This window comes from Microcaecilia unicolor, chromosome 1, assembly GCF_901765095.1.
Source record: "Microcaecilia unicolor chromosome 1, aMicUni1.1, whole genome shotgun sequence".
NCBI lineage: Eukaryota > Metazoa > Chordata > Amphibia > Gymnophiona > Siphonopidae > Microcaecilia > Microcaecilia unicolor.
In genome coordinates this window covers 199,485,380-199,504,208 of record NC_044031.1, presented here as the reverse complement: position 1 = coordinate 199,504,208, position 18,829 = coordinate 199,485,380, and the positions used below count along the sequence as shown (strand labels likewise).

Below are 18,829 nucleotides of genomic sequence, written 5' to 3'. Positions count from 1 at the left end.
AGGGATTGAAAGAATGCGGGTGTTGGGAGTGTATTTTGGGGGGGGGGATTACGGGCGGGAGAGTTGGGAGCAAAAGATATCGGAGGCAAGGGAAAAGGTGGATCGTTGGAAGGGGTGGCGGATGTCCATGGCAGACAGGGTCCGGTTGTTGAAGACCCAGATAGTCCCCATGTTTCTCTTCTTGAGTTACATCTGCCTTTTGCCGGAATGCTGTTTCACTTCATTGTACAGCGTGTTTTTTCAACTTTTGTGGGGCAACAGGATGAACCCGGTAAAACGCAATATTACTTACCGGTCGCGGGAGGAAGCGGGGGTGGGGATGGTAAACCCTGTCTTGCTATTCTCCTCCCTGTTCATCCAGTTTAACCTTGGGCGGGGGGGAGGGTCGGAGGCCCCTGGGTGGGCACAAAGTGTTGTGCAGTGGTGGGAGGGATTTTGGGGCCCTTGGTGGGGAGGGGGGAAGGTGGGGAGGTTGCGGAAGGGTTTCCCAGAGGGGGTAGGCTACTACAAATCCTTAGTAAAGCTGGTCCGGTTGTGGGACATTACATGGGAGGAAATAAGGGCGGGGCAGAGGGAGAGCTGGGTGGAGCGGGTTCGCTCCCAGCATTTCACATCTCCCCTGACTCTTAGGGATGCTCCAGGGCCCGTGCTGAGGCAGGGCCTGGGCTTTATTTCATCTAGACGACTCCCGAACAAGTACAGGGACATTGCCTGGCTGTCCCTTCACGGTAAATTATATGTTAGGGCAAATATGCACCGAAGCATGCAGGACCGAAACTGCCCGAGGGGGGAGTGTGCTGGTCAGCTGGAGACGATGGACCACTTCCTTATGGAGTGTCCATTCTCCAGAGCAGTTTGTGGAAGAGTGGCCGCCTGGTTGGCCATCCCCAGCTTCACGTCCTACACCTATGCAGACTGGGTGTACGGGAGGCAGCAGGGGACGGGGCGGCTGGAGCCAGGTACCGCCTTCCTCATATCAGTGATTATCAGGTACTGCCTGTGGGTGGCCCGATGCGGGGTGTCTATGCGCCAGGAGTGCAGGTCGGCTGAGCAGGTTTCCTGGGACGTTGTCCGAGCCGTCCAGGAATTGGCACGCTGGGAAAAGGTGGAGGGGGGGGGTACTTAATTTTGGGGTTTGGTGGAAGCATGTACGCTTGAAGATGATTTGAATGTATGGTGTGGGGGGGATTTGGGGGGGGGGGACGGGTTTTATCGGGTTTGTATTTTTTGTATAAAAGTGTAGTGGGGCTGGTTTTACAACGGCATGATGTAATGTCTTGAATATTGGTTTTTTCCGTTTTATTTAATAAAGGAATTCTCCAAGCGTCCACCACCCTCTCCGTGAAAAAATACTTCCTGACATCTTTCCTGAGTCTGCCCCCCTTCAATCTCATTTCATGTCCTCTTGTTCTACCGCCTTCCCATCTCTGGAAAACATTTGCTTGCGGATTAATACCTTTCAAATATTTGAATGTCTGTATCATATCACCCCTGTTCCTCCTTTCCTCCAGGGTGTACATGTTCAGGTCAGCAAGCCTCTCTTCATACGTCTTGGAACGTAAATCCCATACCATCCTCGTAGCTTTTCTTTGCACCGCTTCCATTTTTTTAACATCCTTCGCAAGGTACGGCCTCCAAAACTGAACACAATACTCCAGGTGGGGCCTCACCAACGTCTTATACAGGGGCATTAAAACCTCCTTTCTTCTGCTGGTCACTCCTCTCTCTATACAGCCTAGCAATCTTCTAGCTACGGCCACCGCCTTGTCGCACTGTTTCGTTGCCTTCAGGTCCTCAGATACTATCACCCCAAGATCCCTCTCCCCGTCCGTGCCTATCAGACTCTCCCCGCCTAACACATACGTCTCCCTTGGATTTCTACTCCCTAAGTGCATCACTTTGCATTTCTTCGCATTGAATTTTAATTGCCAAACGTTAGACCATTCTTCTAGCTTCTTCAGATCTTTTTTCATGTTTTCCACTCCCTCCGGGGTGTCCACTCTGTTGGAAATCTTGGTGTCATCCGCAAAAAGGCAAACTTTACCTTGTAACCCTTCGGCAATGTCACTCACAAATATATTGAACAGAATCGGCCCCAGCACCGATCCCAGAGGCACTCCACTACTCACCTTTCCCTCCTCCTGAACTGAACCAGAGAGCTGCTGAAGCTGAAGAGCCAGTTGATAGAGTAGCTGCAGAGCAAGTGACTCACCAAAGCTCATGGCCTTTGCAATCTGTCACACTCAAGGTAGGTGAGCCTTTAGGCCACAGTCAAATTTACGCTACTCATTCAGTCCAAAGGCTGAGCAGGCCCCAACTGGCAGCAGGCGAGTCTTACCCCGGCAGAGGCAAGGCCAGAGGGTGGCTCTTAGAAGAGCCCTTGGGGGCTGGCCTGACTGAGTCATGGCCAGAAGTGCCGTGGAAAATCAGCACACAAGTATTTCAAGGAATTGGTGAATGAAACATTATAAGAGAGAGATTCTCTATATACATTTGATGTTTGCTTAGGCGCAAGACATTGGATGGAGTGAATGAGGGAATTGATCCAGATATTTTAACACATTGTATTGAGTTATAGTTTTCTGAGCACATAAAAGGTTTTTCGGCTCACACAAAATAAATAAAAAACTAGTGGAGAAGTTCTATGATTGAGACACTTGTCCACCCCTAGAGGCATAAATCACTTCGGTGTAGTCTCGCTTGGGTGAGTTTACACTCTGAGACCTCTCCACCATCACATAAAATATTTTGATTATATAGTTTATTTGAGGTATCTGGATCATCCCTCATTGTTCACGTTTCATCCTTCCCTATTAGACTCTGGGTTTTTTTAACTGTTTTCAGTTTTTCATCTACCAGTAGTAATTTTGGGGGGATTACATTTGAAGATTTGGTTATCCATGAATATGGGAGCAGAACACAGCTTGTTTTAGTGATTTTTTTTTAATGTGTGTGGAGGAGAAGGTAGAGTGGAAGATTTAATCCAAGATTTCGAGTCAGGTAAATTGGAAGGGTAATGGTGTACTGGCCCTTGTTCCAGTCGGGACCTTTAATCTGTTCCTTGGGCAAAACTCTCTGCCCACCCTAAGTATAGGTGCTCACAACTTGAATACTACAGGGGCATAAACATGCTGAAATCCAAACTTTCCCCTCCCCAGAAAATCATATTCTGTGCTTTTAGCTCAGATAAATATGGATTTCAAATGATGTCAAAGTGTGGTAACTAACAAATGAGCCACTCTATGATCTCTCATGGCAACCTGAGGCATAACTGTAGCACAATTACCATGAAAGCTTTTCTGTTGGGTGTATATGAGTAACATACATCAACAGAATCACAATAGAAGATGCAACAGCCAGGACCATTCCTTGATGAGAGTACTACATAGTTATTGGCAATGGAAGGGGTTGAGCGACTGGGGATATAACCATAGGGATGAGACCGGAGATTGGTTTGTATGTCCCGTCCAATGAAAAGGTGTTCCACTATTCCTGATAGTATTCTCAGATTCTGAATAGCTGCTGTTTTAACTAAGATGCAATGAACAAAGGAGTAAACCAGTCTTGCATTAGCAAGCCCTGCTTCCTAAGCCAATATTAGTATGAAAGATTTCACTTGTTGTGCAGCAGGATCTGTGCTGTCATATGACCGAGTAATCATTTATAGATCCCCCTTTAGAATTCAGATTTAGAACAGTAACAGGAGAGTCACACTCAACTATTCCCTAATCCCAAAGCATCGGTGCAATGGCAGTTTACTCAGCAGTGAGATTGCTATTTAAGGACTAAACATGTCTCCTTTTTTTCCTTCTTAAAGAAATGATTCTTTCATCTACATCATGTGTGTCAACAAACAATCCTCTAATATATATATATATATTTTTTTTTTTTAATCTTCTATGCAGCTTCCGCTGAGGTGTCCTTTTCATTTGATGTTGGAAATGGACCAGTAGAGATCATTGTCAGATCTCCCGTTGCACTTAATGATGACCAGTGGCATCGTGTCAGAGCAGAGAGAAATGTCAAGCAGGCCAGCCTACAGGTAGATCAACTGCCCCAAGAGACTCGGAGGGCACCATCACAAGGCCACACACGACTGGAGCTTTATAGCCAGCTATACGTTGGTAAGTACTGTACTTTGAAAGGCATGGGTTTCTGTCACCTAAGGGTGGTATACACAATCCCTTTGCAATTCAGTTCCTATTAGATGTCTGTCAATTTGACTAAACTGCAACTTTGAGAAAACAAAAAGCAACTTTTTATATGGAAAGCAAGACAGTGACATTATTTCCTCTCTCCTCTATCCTTACCTCTTTTCACTGGGATTTGTATTCATAGTTTCCTCTGTTCTTTTCCGTTGCCCATTACAACTCTTCATGAGGCAAAGAGGACATAGCTTGAAGGGTCCAAAAATGAGATCTACATGTACACCAAACTATAAACTGTTGGGTCAGTATTCAGACCTGGCAATGATCACATTCTTTTAAATTCCAGATATAGTATTTTAAATATACTACATATATTCAGCATCACTGCATGGATAGGCAGCTGTGCTAAATATATGTAGAATATGTTTACCGACTGTCACAAAACACCTAGCCATCTCTGGGCAAGTCTCCCGCTCTCAAATTATCCCCGGTGATTTCTAGGTTACTAGGGCCACATTCCCAGTGGCCCCACAGTTACCAGAAAGCACCCACAGACCCAACAAACAAACCACCAGGATTCTTTATCAGTCCAGCCAGCAGAGGCAACAAACTAACTGTTTATTGTCATAAAAATATTGAATAATAAACATAAAAGTGCAATCAGCAAGTAATAACAGGTAACTGAAATATGGATCAATTATGACACTATCTAAACATTTGTATACTAATTAGTACCTGGGAAGATCAGGACATATAACTGTTCACCAAGCCTCAGCAAAGAGATCCTACTCTCTTTTCTTCGTGGCTGGGGAAAAAGCCAGTAAAATCCAAATTAAAATGAGCTCCTTGGCCAATCAGAGCCCAGAACAACAAGTTTGAAAGTATATTGCAGACTGCCTTTCCAAAAGGTTTAAACAAAGAAAACAGGCTTGGTTCTACAGCAGCTTCAAAACATAAACATGTACCACCTGCTGGCCAAACTAGAGAAAAACACACTGTTCTGTCACACCAACATACTGGGGAATTCTACGAATGAAACCTAAAGTTAGGCACTAATTCCTATGGGAGGGGCATGGGCGACTCAGATGTGCACCCAATTTGTTCACCAGGATTCATAGTTGGTGTAAGTCCTCGCACCCAAAGTTGGGTGCAGTATTTGGTGGCCAATGCTATTCTAGTCTTTATAGAATGGCTCTGGGCACCAATTTTTTTTCGGCACCATTTATTGAATCCAACCCATTGTGGTGATATTCAGCTACTATTTGTATAGTTATGTGGTTTACTGTGGACCTGCTTTATAGTAAACCTAAAATAAACCTCCTAGTTCTATAATGATGCGCCGCTTTGTAAGTGCCCCGATATCACATGGTGAGAGCATATTCTATAATGGCAGCTGGGCACCCAGATTCCATTACAAAATACTAGCATAACCTGGCATCGGCACACCTGACATTTACGTACCTGCAATCACACTAGCCATAGACCGGGCTTAACTGCAGTCACTTAAATAGATCAAGGATGCATGTAAGACTAAATTCTATATATAATGCCTAAAAAATCAATTCCGAATAAACATGATCAGCGCTACACTATAAACCATGCTTGAAGTTAGGTGCAGTTTATGAATAAGGTTTATGCCCGGGAACAGCAACTACATTTAGGTGTGGCCATTTATACCAATGGAAATGTGGTGCAAATGCTCCTCAACTAGGTGTGGATCCCACCTTATTCTATAATTATGTGCGTAACTGAAAGAAACGCCCCTGATCCACCCATGAGTCTCCCATTTCTGCTCCCCCTTTTAAGACTCGCACGTAAAATTTAGGCATGTACATTTTAATTAATTCTAATTAGTGTCAATAGTTGCTTGTTAAAAAGCCATTTGTCTGCACTAATTAGCTCGTTATTAAGTTAAATGGGCACAGATCCAAATTTGTACACACAATTTTTAACGCTTTTTATAGAATTCGGGGGATAATGTACAGTATTCTTTAAGTTGCGCACTTAAGTGACAGCTCTGCCCATTATATAATACTAGTATAAGTCCACAGTTATGCATTAAACTTTAGCCATGAGCACATATGCTAGCTCAATGGCTGGTGTAAATGGTCTCACTTAACTGTAGGCAGTTAAGTTTATAACTGCTAGTATTCAGTAATATGTACACATAAATGCTGGGCATGCCTATCCCAGGTCCTTGTCCCCCTTGCAGTTGTGCGCTATGGATTTTGTGCACACCCCTTCACAGACCCGTTCTCAGAGATAAACGCCCATGGAGATAGGCGTTTCCGTTCGATTATGCCCCTCCACGTATCTCCTGGTTGGAAATGAGGTGCTGGCCATTTCCTCTTAGCTTGTTGCTTGGTGTGTCGGGTGGTCTGGCATAAGAGATTATGAGTGGTCTGCCAAATCTGTTTGAAAGAGGCGAGAGCCTTGGCGACTGTGGAACTTCAGGTTTTACAGGTACCAGTACAGGAATGCATGGGTGTTGCCCATAGATGATCCAGAAAGGGGATGCTCCGGTAGTGCTGCAAACCCAGTTGTTGTGGGAAAACTCGGCCCAGGGTAAAAGTTGACTCCAGTCGTCCTAGAGAGCAGAAACATACATTCTCAAGAATTACTTAAGACTTTGATTGATTCCTTCTGTCTATTAGTTTGTGGGTGGTATCCAGATGAGAAGTTTAATTTAACTCCCAACGCTCAATTGAGGGCTCTCCAGAATTTGGAGATAAATTTACGCTTCAATCAGATGTAGTGGTTTTGGGTAGCTTGTACAAGCGAAAGATGTTGGAGATAAAGTGCCAAGCCACATCACCCGTAGATGGTAAGCCCGGAAGGGGTACAAAGTGAGCCATTTTAGAGAACCAGTCCACCACTACTCAGATGACAGTATGTCCGTCTGAAGGAAGTAAATTTGTAATAAAATCCATAGAAAGATGGACCCAAGGCTTTTCAGGAATGGGTAGAGGTTGAAGTAGACCTTGAGGATGTCTGTGATCTAGCTTATGCCGGGCACATTCTGGGTAGGTTTCGACAAAGTTCTGAACATCTTGTCCAAGTGATGGCCACCAATAAATTTTAGAAATGAAGCTTTTCATACTCTGGACCCCTGGATGACCGGCCATTTTTAAAATGTGGTCCTAATGAAAGATCTTTTCTCACAAGTGATGGGGTACAAATGTCAAGCTGGGGGTATAGATGCCGCAGCTGCCAAGAGGATCTTGGTCGAGTCAATGACATGCTGAAGCCGGGTAGTATCTTCTTTGAGTTCCATGGACCTTGATAGTGCATTGGCCTTAGTATTTTTGTCAGTGGGTTGGTAGGTTAGTGTAAAATTAAACTGAGAGAAGAAGAGAGACCAACAGGCCTGCCTGGGATTGAGACATTTTGGTTCTTAGAGGTACAAGAGGTTCTTGTGATCTGTGAAGACTGTAAAGGGTGTGCGGGCCCCCTCTAATAAATGCTGCCACTCCTCCAGTGCCAGTTGATGGCCAGCAATTCTTGATTGCCAATGGTATAGTTTCTTTCTGGTGGAGAATATTTCTGGGAAAAGAAAATGCAAAGAAGGAGTTTGCCACTTGAATGAGCTTGACAGAGGATGGAACCTGTGCCCACTGAAGATGCATCTACCTCCACAAAGAATTTCCTATTCGAATCTGGGTGTTGGAGGATGGTAGCGGAGACAAAGGCCTGCATGAGCTGTTCAAAAGCTTCACGGGCTACAGGAGGCCAATGCCAAGGGTCAGCTTCTTTCTTGGTTAAGGCCATCAAGGGAGCGGCGATCCTAGAATAATTTTGAATAAATTGGCGATAATAATTGGCAAAACCAAGGAATCTTTGCAAGGCTTTATGTCCCATGGGTTGGGGCCACTGGAGAATTGCTTCGAGTTTGCTGGGATCCATCTTTAAACCCTGGACAGAGATAATGTAGCCCAAAAATGGTAGCATGTTGCATTGATAGGCACACTTTTCCAACTTAGTGTAGAGATGGCTATCTCGTAGACGCTAGCGAACTGCTTTAACATGCTGATGATGAACTTCCATAGAGGGGGAGAAGACTAGAATATGTTATGCGACCATACTGCATTCCTTACCTTCTTTCTCACTTCTCTCCCTCTGTCTCTCCCCACCAACTACCTCACCCTTATTGTGTCTGTTTGTTTATTTCTAGATTGAAGTGTCCTTTTATACTGCTGTTAGCCTTTTGAACTAATGTAAGCCACATTGAGCCTGCCCATGGGCGGGAAAGTGTGGGATATAAATGCCTAAATAAATAAATATCATCAAGAAATACCAGCACAAACCTGTACAGATGGTCTTGGAAGATGTTATTCATAAAGGCTTGAAAGACTGTGTCATGAAATGCCTAGCCACCTGCATGGGGTTACCCCACAGCCACTTATAGGGTCTATCCCCAGTACATCTCAGGTCCGCATGCACCTGCTGCTTGTGTTCTACACTAGCACTCTCCTCCCACCGACTGGGTCATGACCACCTCTGTGTGAGTGTCCCGTTCCTAAATTATCCCCAGTGATTTCTAGGTTACTGGGGCCACACTCCCAGTGGTCCCACAGTTCCCAGAAAGCACTCATAGACCGAACACACAAACCACCAGGATTCTTTATCAGTCCAGACAGAGAGGCAATAAACTAAATATTGTTTATTGTCTTTTAAAAAATCGAACAGTGGAACAAAATAGTGCAGTCAGCAAACAATAACAGGTAACTGAAATATGGATCAATTATAACACTAACTAAACATTTGTATACTGTCTAAACAGTACATGGGAAGATCAGGATATACAACTGTTCACAGAGCCTCAGCAAAGAGATCTGTCTTTCTTTTCTCCCTGTCTAAGACTGAAGCAACAGCCAACTGCTGGGTAATTTCAAACTCCAGGCCAATCAGAGCCCAGTCAACAAGTTTTAAAAGTATACTGCTCACAGTACTGTAGATTCACTTCTTCACTGAGTGAAACTAAAAGAGGGCATTCACTTTTCTATGACAGCTTTAACATAAACATGCACCACCTGCTGGCCAAACTAGAGAAATGCACTTAAAGATTTAATAAAGGCAATTTTACAGGTTTAAAATACACTGTTCTGTCACTGGAGATATTCATAATGGCCATCTTGAGTATTAAAGGCTGTTTTCTATTCATCACCTTCTCTAATTCTGATAAGATTGTATGCTCCTCTGAGATCCAACTTGGTAAAAATAGAAGCGCCTTGTAGGCGGTCAAAGAGATAAGCTGTATTGGGAACTTATCCTTGATAGTGATGGCATTCAAGCCTCTATAGTCGATGCAAGGGTGAAGGCCTCCATCTTTCTTTCCAACAAAAAAGAATTACACCCCTGCAGGTGATTTAAAAGGGTGTATAAAGCCTCAAGCAAGATTGTCCTTAATGTAGACAGACATCGCTTCCGTTTCAGGTCAAGACAAAGAGTAAACCCGACCTCTAGGAGGCACCTTTCCCAGAACCAATTCAATGGCACAATCATATGGATGATGAGGAAGAAGGGTTTCTGCTCGTTTTGAGAAAACATCTCTGAACAAGTTGTAGATAGATGAAAGTTGAAGGTTAGCCTGGGCCACCTGAAGTGATAACATTCTAAGAGGTTTCACAATATCCAAACAGGATTGGCAGCAAAAAGGGCTCCATGCTGTCAACTGACCTCGCTCCCAATCAATTCAGGGGTTGTGTAATTGCAACCAAAGAAGACCCAGAATGAGTGGATTCACAGCACTCTGAAGGACGTAGATGGAAATAGTCTCTTTGTGAAGCACTCTGATATGGACATGGAAAGGGGCCGTTTTGGCCCACAGAACCCCCTGTATATGACCATAGACAGAAGATACTTGGATGGAATGCGAGAGTTCTTGCATGGTAATAGAGTGGCATCACACTAGAGCTTCATCAATAAAGTTACCGCCAGCACTGGAGTCAATAAAGGCTTCAACACAGACCTCTGGTGTAACTGATAGAACAGCTGATACTAGGAACTGTGACTGGGAAGAATCCTTTCAAAACCCTGGTCCTGCCTCCCCAACTAAGACTAGGGCCGGTAGTCTCCTGGCTTTTTGGCACACAGTTGAGCGTAATGACACAGTTGAGCATGATGTTCCATGGCCCATTCACAGAAACGTACATCAACTCGGGTGCACAAAAGAATTAATTGATCCAAGGTAGCATGGAGCTTGGCCAGCCAGCTCATCTTTAATTGCCAAGAAGACTCCCAACCAGAACTCTGCTGTAAGGCTTTCATTGTTCCAACCAAGTTCTGCGGCCAGGGTGCGGAACCAAATGGCATGCTCTCCCACAGTGAGATTCCCCTGCCAGAGATTCAATAATTGGGCAACGGCAGATGAGGTCTTACCAGGCTCTTCAAAGATGCACTAGAACTGGGTCAGAAATTCCAGATTATTCAGTACCGGATAGTTTCTCTCCCACATGGGTAAAGCCCATGCAAGAGCTGGTCCGGTCAGCAAGGAAATGATGTAAGCAACTTTCACTCGGTCAGACACAAAATCCCGGGATTGAAGCTCAAACACAATCTGACACTGCTTTAGAAAACCTCGGCAGGTTTTGGGGTTGCCTTTGTAGCAAGGAAGTGGGGTGACTCAAATTCCTGTCCCCAAAAGAGGGTTCTCCTGAGGAGGGCTAATTGAAGAAGCCTCTACGATGGCTGGTGGTGCTTCAGCAGTAGCTAACAGTAACTGGATTCCACTCATACACAGAAGCGGCAAGCTTCTCAAGAAATGGCTATGTATGCACAGAAGAACAAAAACCTCGGAGACTTGCAATCACACAGGAAACAGCGAAGGTGACTCAAAAGAGGAGGATTGGACAATGTTCTTAATTATAGAGTTTATTGATCAATCTGCAGACTCAACACGGCCGTGTTTCGGCCAAAGGGCCTGCCTCAGGAGTCTTTAATTGCTGCAATTATTGCCTATATCTCAACTTGGGATAATTAAGTTGAAATCAGTGAATGCTGATAGTGAGTCTTGGAGGCAAGATGAAAAAACGCCATTGCTATTAAGACTAGAATACTCAGTAGTGATGCACATTTGGATCTCAGGACTCACGCTAACTGCATCCCTGGTCCAGAAAGAAAAGACACAGGAACTCAGGAACCCACTCAGACAAAAGACAATGGTGTCTGTGGTCCGGAAAGAAAAAACACAGAAACTCAGGAACCCACTCAAAAAAAAACAATGGAACCCACTCATACACAGAAGTGGCAAGCTTCTCAGGAACCCACTCAGACAGAGAACATAGCTGGAGCTCACAAAGGTAGAGAGCATAGCTGAAACCCACACATGCAAACAGTGTGGTTGGAAGATGAAGGCGTATCAGGACCCACGGAACTGGAAGGGCAGAGGGCGGCTAACAATGCAAAAGCACCAAAGCCAAAAGCACAGGGTTTTAAGTCTCCATAGGTGCGTGTGACATCACAGCAGGGCGTCCATGCAGGCACTCGCCCCCCATGGGTCTGGACGATGCTCCCAGAGGCGCTGGAGGATATTCTCCTTCCTCAGTCTGACAGCTGCAATGTGCACCAGAAGTCAGGTAAGACCATGTCATGGCCTCACCCTGTACAAAAAAAATAAAAAAACATCAGAATTTTGTTTCCATTTGTATTTTTCTCCCAATATAGGTCTCCAATACCCCATTTTATTAAATATAAAAACCTTTAATACAATCACCTCTATTTTTCCATGGCAGGTGCTGCAGGAGGTCAAAGGGGCTTTCTAGGCTGCATACGCTCATTGCGAATGAATGGTATGACTCTCGACTTGGAAGACAGAGCAAAGGTCACACCTGGGGTAAAACCTGGTTGCTCCGGCCATTGTACAAGCTTTGGAATGCACTGTCAGAATGGAGGCAAGTGTGTGGAAAAATACAATGGCTATTCATGTGACTGCTCCAGGACTGCTTATGATGGGCCATTTTGCACCAAAGGTAAATCTGTCTTATTCCATAATTATACATTTTTCTATTCAAGAACAGAATGTATCTGATAAACATTTTGCCTGGCTTTCCACTTTCTTTACCTCCTTTGTAGTTTATGTAAGAGTAGTTATTCATGTCATGGGTTCACGTTACTGGGATATGACTAAAGATTTCAGGTCTTGGATTACTACTCTTTACAATGTCTATTATGGGCATCTTATAAAAGATTTTTTTCCATAAATTAGCATACATTCTCTCTCTCTCTCTCCCTTTGTCTCTCTCTCTCTATATATATATATATATATATAGACCTGTGTGTGTGTAAAACTGACCTGATAAATTTCTTTCTAAACAGTAGGAAGATGAGTAATGTAGCTGGTTAACCAGCAGATGCTCATCGTTTGAAACAGTGTAGATAAAGTTGGCAGATAGGCAGTAAAATAGCAAATAAAATTTAGTGGAAGGAAGTGAAAGTATTGCAAACTACAGCAGCAACATTGATTGTGAGAGGATCCAGATGGAATAGTGCTTCTTAATATTTGAAACAACGTCATTGGTTTGCTAATATCAGCAAGGCTTCATCTTAACTTAATGTTACATGTTTTCAAAATTTTACATGGATTAGCACCGGTTTATTTGTCAAATTTAGATCATCACCTAAGATCGAAGGATGTTTGCAGATTGGCCCTTCTGTCTTCCAACCAGTTGAGGTTGAAGAGTACACTGAAAAAAACTATAACGGATGTTGTACCGGAATTCATGAAATTTGCTTCTTCGTATTTGTCTTCCTTGTATGCTGTTTAGGAAAGCCTTAAAAACTTGGTTGTTGTGGGGCACTGGTGAAGTTGGCTGCCTGAACAAGAAGCTCCCAGTAATGTTTGTAAGGTTCTGATATTCCTGAAGCAATAGCTCACTAGCTATATCAAGTTCAAGTGTTACTCTTATGTATACTGGGCCCGATATTCAGCCAGTGGCGATCAGCATTTTGCTAGGTGTTAAGCATTATTCCTGGGAATTCAATGCTGGGCCATGTCCAGGCTCTGGCACTGAATTTCCGGGTATACAGAAACATAGCCAATTAAATGCGATATTCAGCACTTAACCAGCTATGAAGAACTGCATAAAGATAGGACTGCATTTTATGCGGTTCTATTTTTGTGGTTATCTTAGCCTGTTAAGTCCTGAAAGTTGGCATTGAACTGTCTAAGTGCTAACTCCAACCCAGAACACTGCCAAAATAGCAGTTCTCACTCTGTGATGCTGACAGTTTGACACAGGTGGAACTGAAATTGAAAGTGAATGACACTCTTTAGAGGAACTTAAAAGACCTGAGTAATCGAGCCAGGAGAAACAATTTGAGAGTTTTGGACATCAGAGGGTGTGCAGAAGGTCCTGACCCAGTAAAGCTTTTGAGAAATTACTTCCACAATTGTTGGACTTATAGTTGGTATGATCGTTAGAAATAGAATGGGCACACCTGGCTCCCTCATCAAGACCTGTGACATTCCGCTTCCAGAGGCCCTTTGTAATTAAAATATTGTATTAACATATGTAGTGGAGATATTTCAGAATGCATAACTCAAAGTGCCTCTTCTCTGTGAGGGATCTAAGGTGATGATATTCCCAGATTTGAACAAGGCGACCTGTCCAGACAAGGATAAGGTTCCTGGCTCTCAGATCATATAGCAAGTTTGGCTACAAAGTTAGGTTTACTGTATCCATCTTGGTTCCAAATCATGTTCTTTAATTCTGCAAGAACATTTAATGATCCTGGTGACTTACAGAAATATATCTTGACTCAGTATCTGGTGTTTGTGGGTCTTGATAAAATTTTCCAATGAATGGAATGGACTAACAAACTGGATTTGTTCTAGTAGTAATATGGTGGTGTGATTTTTAGACAGTTGGAGGGAAATGTTTGAGTGGTTGTCTGAATGGTAGTTTGTGGATGTGATTTGATATACTGAGTGATGGCTGAATTTTTATATAATTGTATGGGCCATACTATGGGTTGTGCTGTAATGTGGGAGTTAGGTTGGTGTATGAAAAGGGAGGGAGGTGTGTGTCATATGCTTTGATTCTGATAGTGGGATTTTCTATGTGAGAGATTTATGACTAAGACTTTTGTATTGAATGTCTTAGAACAAAAAAACATTATATTTAAAATAATGGATTTATAGATAGGTGTGGGATATTACACAATTTAATTTTCACTCAGAAAAATATTGGAGGCTTGAATTAAGAGAGTACTACATGATGTATAGAGCTTAAAAGTGAGCCACTGTTTAGCGGCTAGACTCACTGAAAGATATGCTCGGCTGTATATACGGCCTATACTGAATTCTCTTTTCAAGCAAAAACATAAAATATAAAATAATTAAAAAAAACTCTAGCCATATATTTTTTGGTGGAGACATTTGTTCTAAGACAGCCGATCTTAGTTTCATAAAGCACATATGCATTCAACTTTCTCTACAAAGAAGGAGATTCTATATATGGTGCCTAAAAAGTCAGCATGGCAATCAGTGCTGACTAAGCATATTCTATAAGCGGTGCCTAGATTTAGGCGCAGGATATAGAATATGCTTAGTTGATATCTCAGCGCCTAAAACTACATGCCACCATTTACACCAATGAAAATGAGGCATAAATCCCGGTGCGTAGATTTAGGTGCACTGGGCCATATTCTATAACTATGCATGTAAATTTCAGAATGCCCACAAAATGCCCATTTCCCTGCCCATAACCATGCCCCTTTTTGCATGTGTGTGTTAGAAGTTAGGTGCACTACATTACAGAATGTGCTTAGCGAGTTGTGTATGTAAATTCTAATTATTGCCAATTAGTGCTCATTATTGCTTAAGAGCTATCAATGTTGATTAGCTTGTTAAGCCAATTAAGTTACATCCATTGTTATAGATTATGCTTGGATTTCAGAGCGGATCTCTAGGCGCACTAGAATCTGGGGGAAAGTCTCTAGAATTTCCTCAGAGATTCTAATGCACCCTTCATTGGACTAAATCACTTTTCATTCTATCACAGAGGTGGTAAAAAATGAACCATTTTCCTGAGCTACATTAATTGATTTGTCTAGTCCTAAGTCAATAGGGTCTTACACATGTGAACAGTGAGAAAAACAGTAACAACATTAGAAAATGGAGAACCAGAAGGTGCAATTGTTTGAGACTGGGCTGGGAAAGAGTGAAAATAGGGACGAGAGATCAAAAGAGACTGGCGGGAAGAGGGGCAGAGAGAAAAAAGTACAAGAGTAGAAAGCACAATGGTGTGGGAGATGTAACAGATAAAAGAGGGGCAAAGAGAGGGAACAACAGAAAAGGAGCAAGGGGGAAAGGCAGAGAAAAGGGGCAAGGGGGAAAGGCAGAGATGTGAGTGTAGAAAATGAGCAAGGACAAGCAACAGAAAGAAGTAGATATATAGAGGATAAATGTAAGAAATAAATGAAACAGAAAGGAAATAAGTGAAGAGAAGCAGAGCAGAGAGAAAAAAGAGAAATGAGATGAAAGAGCAGTTTATTTTATGCATCTATATTCCATCAATCAACCTACTGCCAATTCTAGATGGAAACATTCATAAACCTCACATCAAAACATATAAAAATAATAAAACTACCCCTCTCTCCTAGTTCCAAAAATTGAAAGTACAGGCTCTTTTTCCCTCCTACCACCTCCTAATACCTGATTAAATAACTTTGCTTTCAGGCTTGCAACATATATCATCATATAATACTGCGAGGGGCCTGCAACCAAGAACGTAGCTAAACTAGAGGAAGCCAGCCAAACATCCTTGACTAAAGGGATTGACAAATGATGGGCTCCAGAAGATTTTAACCTTTGCACTGGCACATATGAAATTAACTGCAATCTCAGATATTCCAGGCCTTTTCAATGTTTGATATTCCAGGCCGTTTCAATGTCTGAGTTCATACCTTAAAAGTGACAGAAGACGTGTATATCGTATATCATAGCACAGAGTGAATATATTACCAACAGTATTTGTTACCAATAGTATTGAAGTTTTATATGTTAGAGCATAGAGTGTACACATGTACTGCATTGATGCCAATAAAGATAATTTAAAAAAAAAAGTGATTCTTTTAGTGTTTGGAAGCTGATGCAATTGAGGGGTGGCATGTTCTATTGTCCTACACCCATAAATCAGCTGCATCAAATGTATGATGCACTGTGGCTCACTTAAAAACAAGTTACAACAATCAATTCTGCTCAGTTTTTAAAAAAAATTTGTAATCCACAAAGTAATTGTAACATAAAATTACTCTTAAAATTCCCCTAATATGATGATTTAAGACTGAGATTGTAAATAAATTTACAGATCCCTAACGTCCGTCACCAAGGGACTGATCAGCTCTCCGAGCAATATATGTTATGTACATTTAGAGTGCGTGTACTGTGCCAAAGCCAGGAACAAATCAGCCCCTCACAATCACCCAAGTGACTCAGTTCTCAAAAGGAATATACAATTGAATGTCATCCACATAAATCTGAAAGTAGACATCTTTCTCTCTCAAGAACATTGCTAACTGTTGGAAATGTGTATTGAACAATGCTGTGGATAGCGCAGATTCCTGTGGGACCCCTGATCTTACCTCCCCCAACGATAACTCCTCCTTTCCTATTATCACCCTCTGGTGTCTTGGATCGAAATGACGGTGGAGGAATATCCTAATGGTTAGTGCAGTGCACTGAGAACTAATTCCTACTGCAGCTCCTTGTGACTCTGAGCAAGTCACCTAACCCTCCATTACCCCAGATACAAAAACTTAGGGGGTCTTTTACTAAGCGGTGGTAAGCCTAATGCGGGCTTACTGCTCACTAAACTGGAAGTACCGCTGGGCTACCGCAGTAGCCTGGCAGTAGTTCCCACCCCAAGCACGCGCCATTTCCAGTGCTACAAAAATTTCTTTATTTTTGTAGTGCCAGTGTTTACTCGGCAGTAATCAGGCAGTGCCTTGCACTGCCCAGTTACCGCCGGGTTAGCATGGGTGGTGGTAACTGCTCCCCCAAAATGGCCGCACGGCAAATTCTTCACTTGCCGCGTGGCCATTTCTTTTTTTTTTTAAACAGCCTTTTACCCTCTGCAGTAAAAGGGAGCCTCAGTGCGCGTCAAAAACATGTGCTGATGCCAGCGCAGGCCCCCTTTTACCGCAGCTTATTAAAAGGACCCCTTAGATTGTGAGCCCACTAGGGACACAGGAAGTACCTCCATATAATAAATTATAATTGCAAATACTCTTAAATTTACAAGCATCATGACGTTCTATTCGGCTTCCGACTAAGATGACCAAGCAGACCTTGGGAAAAAAACATAGTGATGTCAAAAAATTATTATATCATATCTATATACATTTTTTTTGTTTTGATTGTACCATAGAAAGGTGGTATATCAAATCCATTTATCCTTTACTCCACCTATGTCAACAGATTTCAATCATGCCAGCAAAATGGTGTGATCCACTGTATTATATACTACAGAAAAATCTAACAACACCAGCAAGGCTAGTACTCATTTGTCAAGCCATGATCTACAGGTGTCTACCACAGAGACTAACACTGTATCTATGCTCAATCCCTGATGAAAACCACTGTGGCACTCATCAAGCTCCACGTTGTCATCCAAAAACCCACTTGCCTCATGCAGGCAAACTCCTGGATGAAAATTTGCCACCAATGCCATTGGTCTTATTACCATTTGCTTCAATCTTGCTTCAATCTTCAGTCCAACAACTCGGGGTATATTAACATTCAGCTAAGGAAAATGATATATTATCCCTGAATGCTCTCATAAAAAAGGACAAAGGTCCAATATCTATGCCACTACCAAGATTTGCGTTGCAGCTGCGGAAACAATCTCATTTATAATCAGACAAAAGGCATCTCAAGACACAGGTTTCAAGGTCCCATTCCAACTTCACTGTACACTTTCCAAAGACCTCCTTCAATTTAGTAATCTTTTCCTGAAAAAGGATGCCAACTGCTGAGCCTTTGAGACCTATGCTATAACTTTCAATGTTAAATACTTCATTACTGAAAAAAATCTCTATATCGGTTTAGAGAAGCATTAAATTTAGTTTTTACATAGACCCTTTTTTCCTGATACATTACCCCACTTGTTGGCCAACTCCCAAATTGCCACAGAAGGTCCCATCAAGCAAATTCCCCACACTACCAAAGAGGGACCTATTGGGCAGCTCAAACATCTTATGTGGCTTCTTTCCTTCTCAGGCCAGAATCCCCATTCTGTCCCCTGCACTTCTGGTTCCATTATGCAAAATGAATGTTGCTTAACTTATGCAAGGTCTTCTGTGACATTACGGGGTGGAGACAGGATGGTTGAAAACATCATGGTCTGCTTTGGGCAATGCAAAACCTGAAATAATACCATGGTGATGTATAGGTATGTTTTGTATTATTGGAGGGCAAATCTCATTACTTAACCCAATTTGCTTTAACCATCTATATATATAAAACTCACCCTCAACGTTCTATTGTCGGATGACGTCACTGAAGCCAAGGTTCGTAAGTTCGAAGCTCTGAAGCCAAGAAAATCACAGCCTCGGGGCCCTGCCCTCGTGTCAAACGTTATGACGTTGAGGGCGGAGGCGGAGCAATTCACTCACATCGACGATGGCCAGGGCGCCGCAATGGGCCACCCACTGACGATGAAGGTGCATTGGGTGGGGGGGCC

General features: G+C 42.8%; 1 protein-coding gene across 1 annotated transcript in view; it reads left to right on the top strand.

Moving 5' to 3' along the window:
- CNTNAP2 (contactin associated protein like 2) overlaps positions 1 to 18,829 on the top strand; it is a 2,081,195-nt gene that overhangs the window by 1,889,038 nt on the left and 173,328 nt on the right. The window contains exons 16-17 of the mRNA XM_030203705.1: positions 3,906 to 4,124; positions 11,879 to 12,115. Coding sequence (XP_030059565.1) covers positions 3,906 to 4,124; positions 11,879 to 12,115 — 456 coding nt within the window. The remainder of the gene's footprint in view (positions 1 to 3,905; positions 4,125 to 11,878; positions 12,116 to 18,829) is intronic.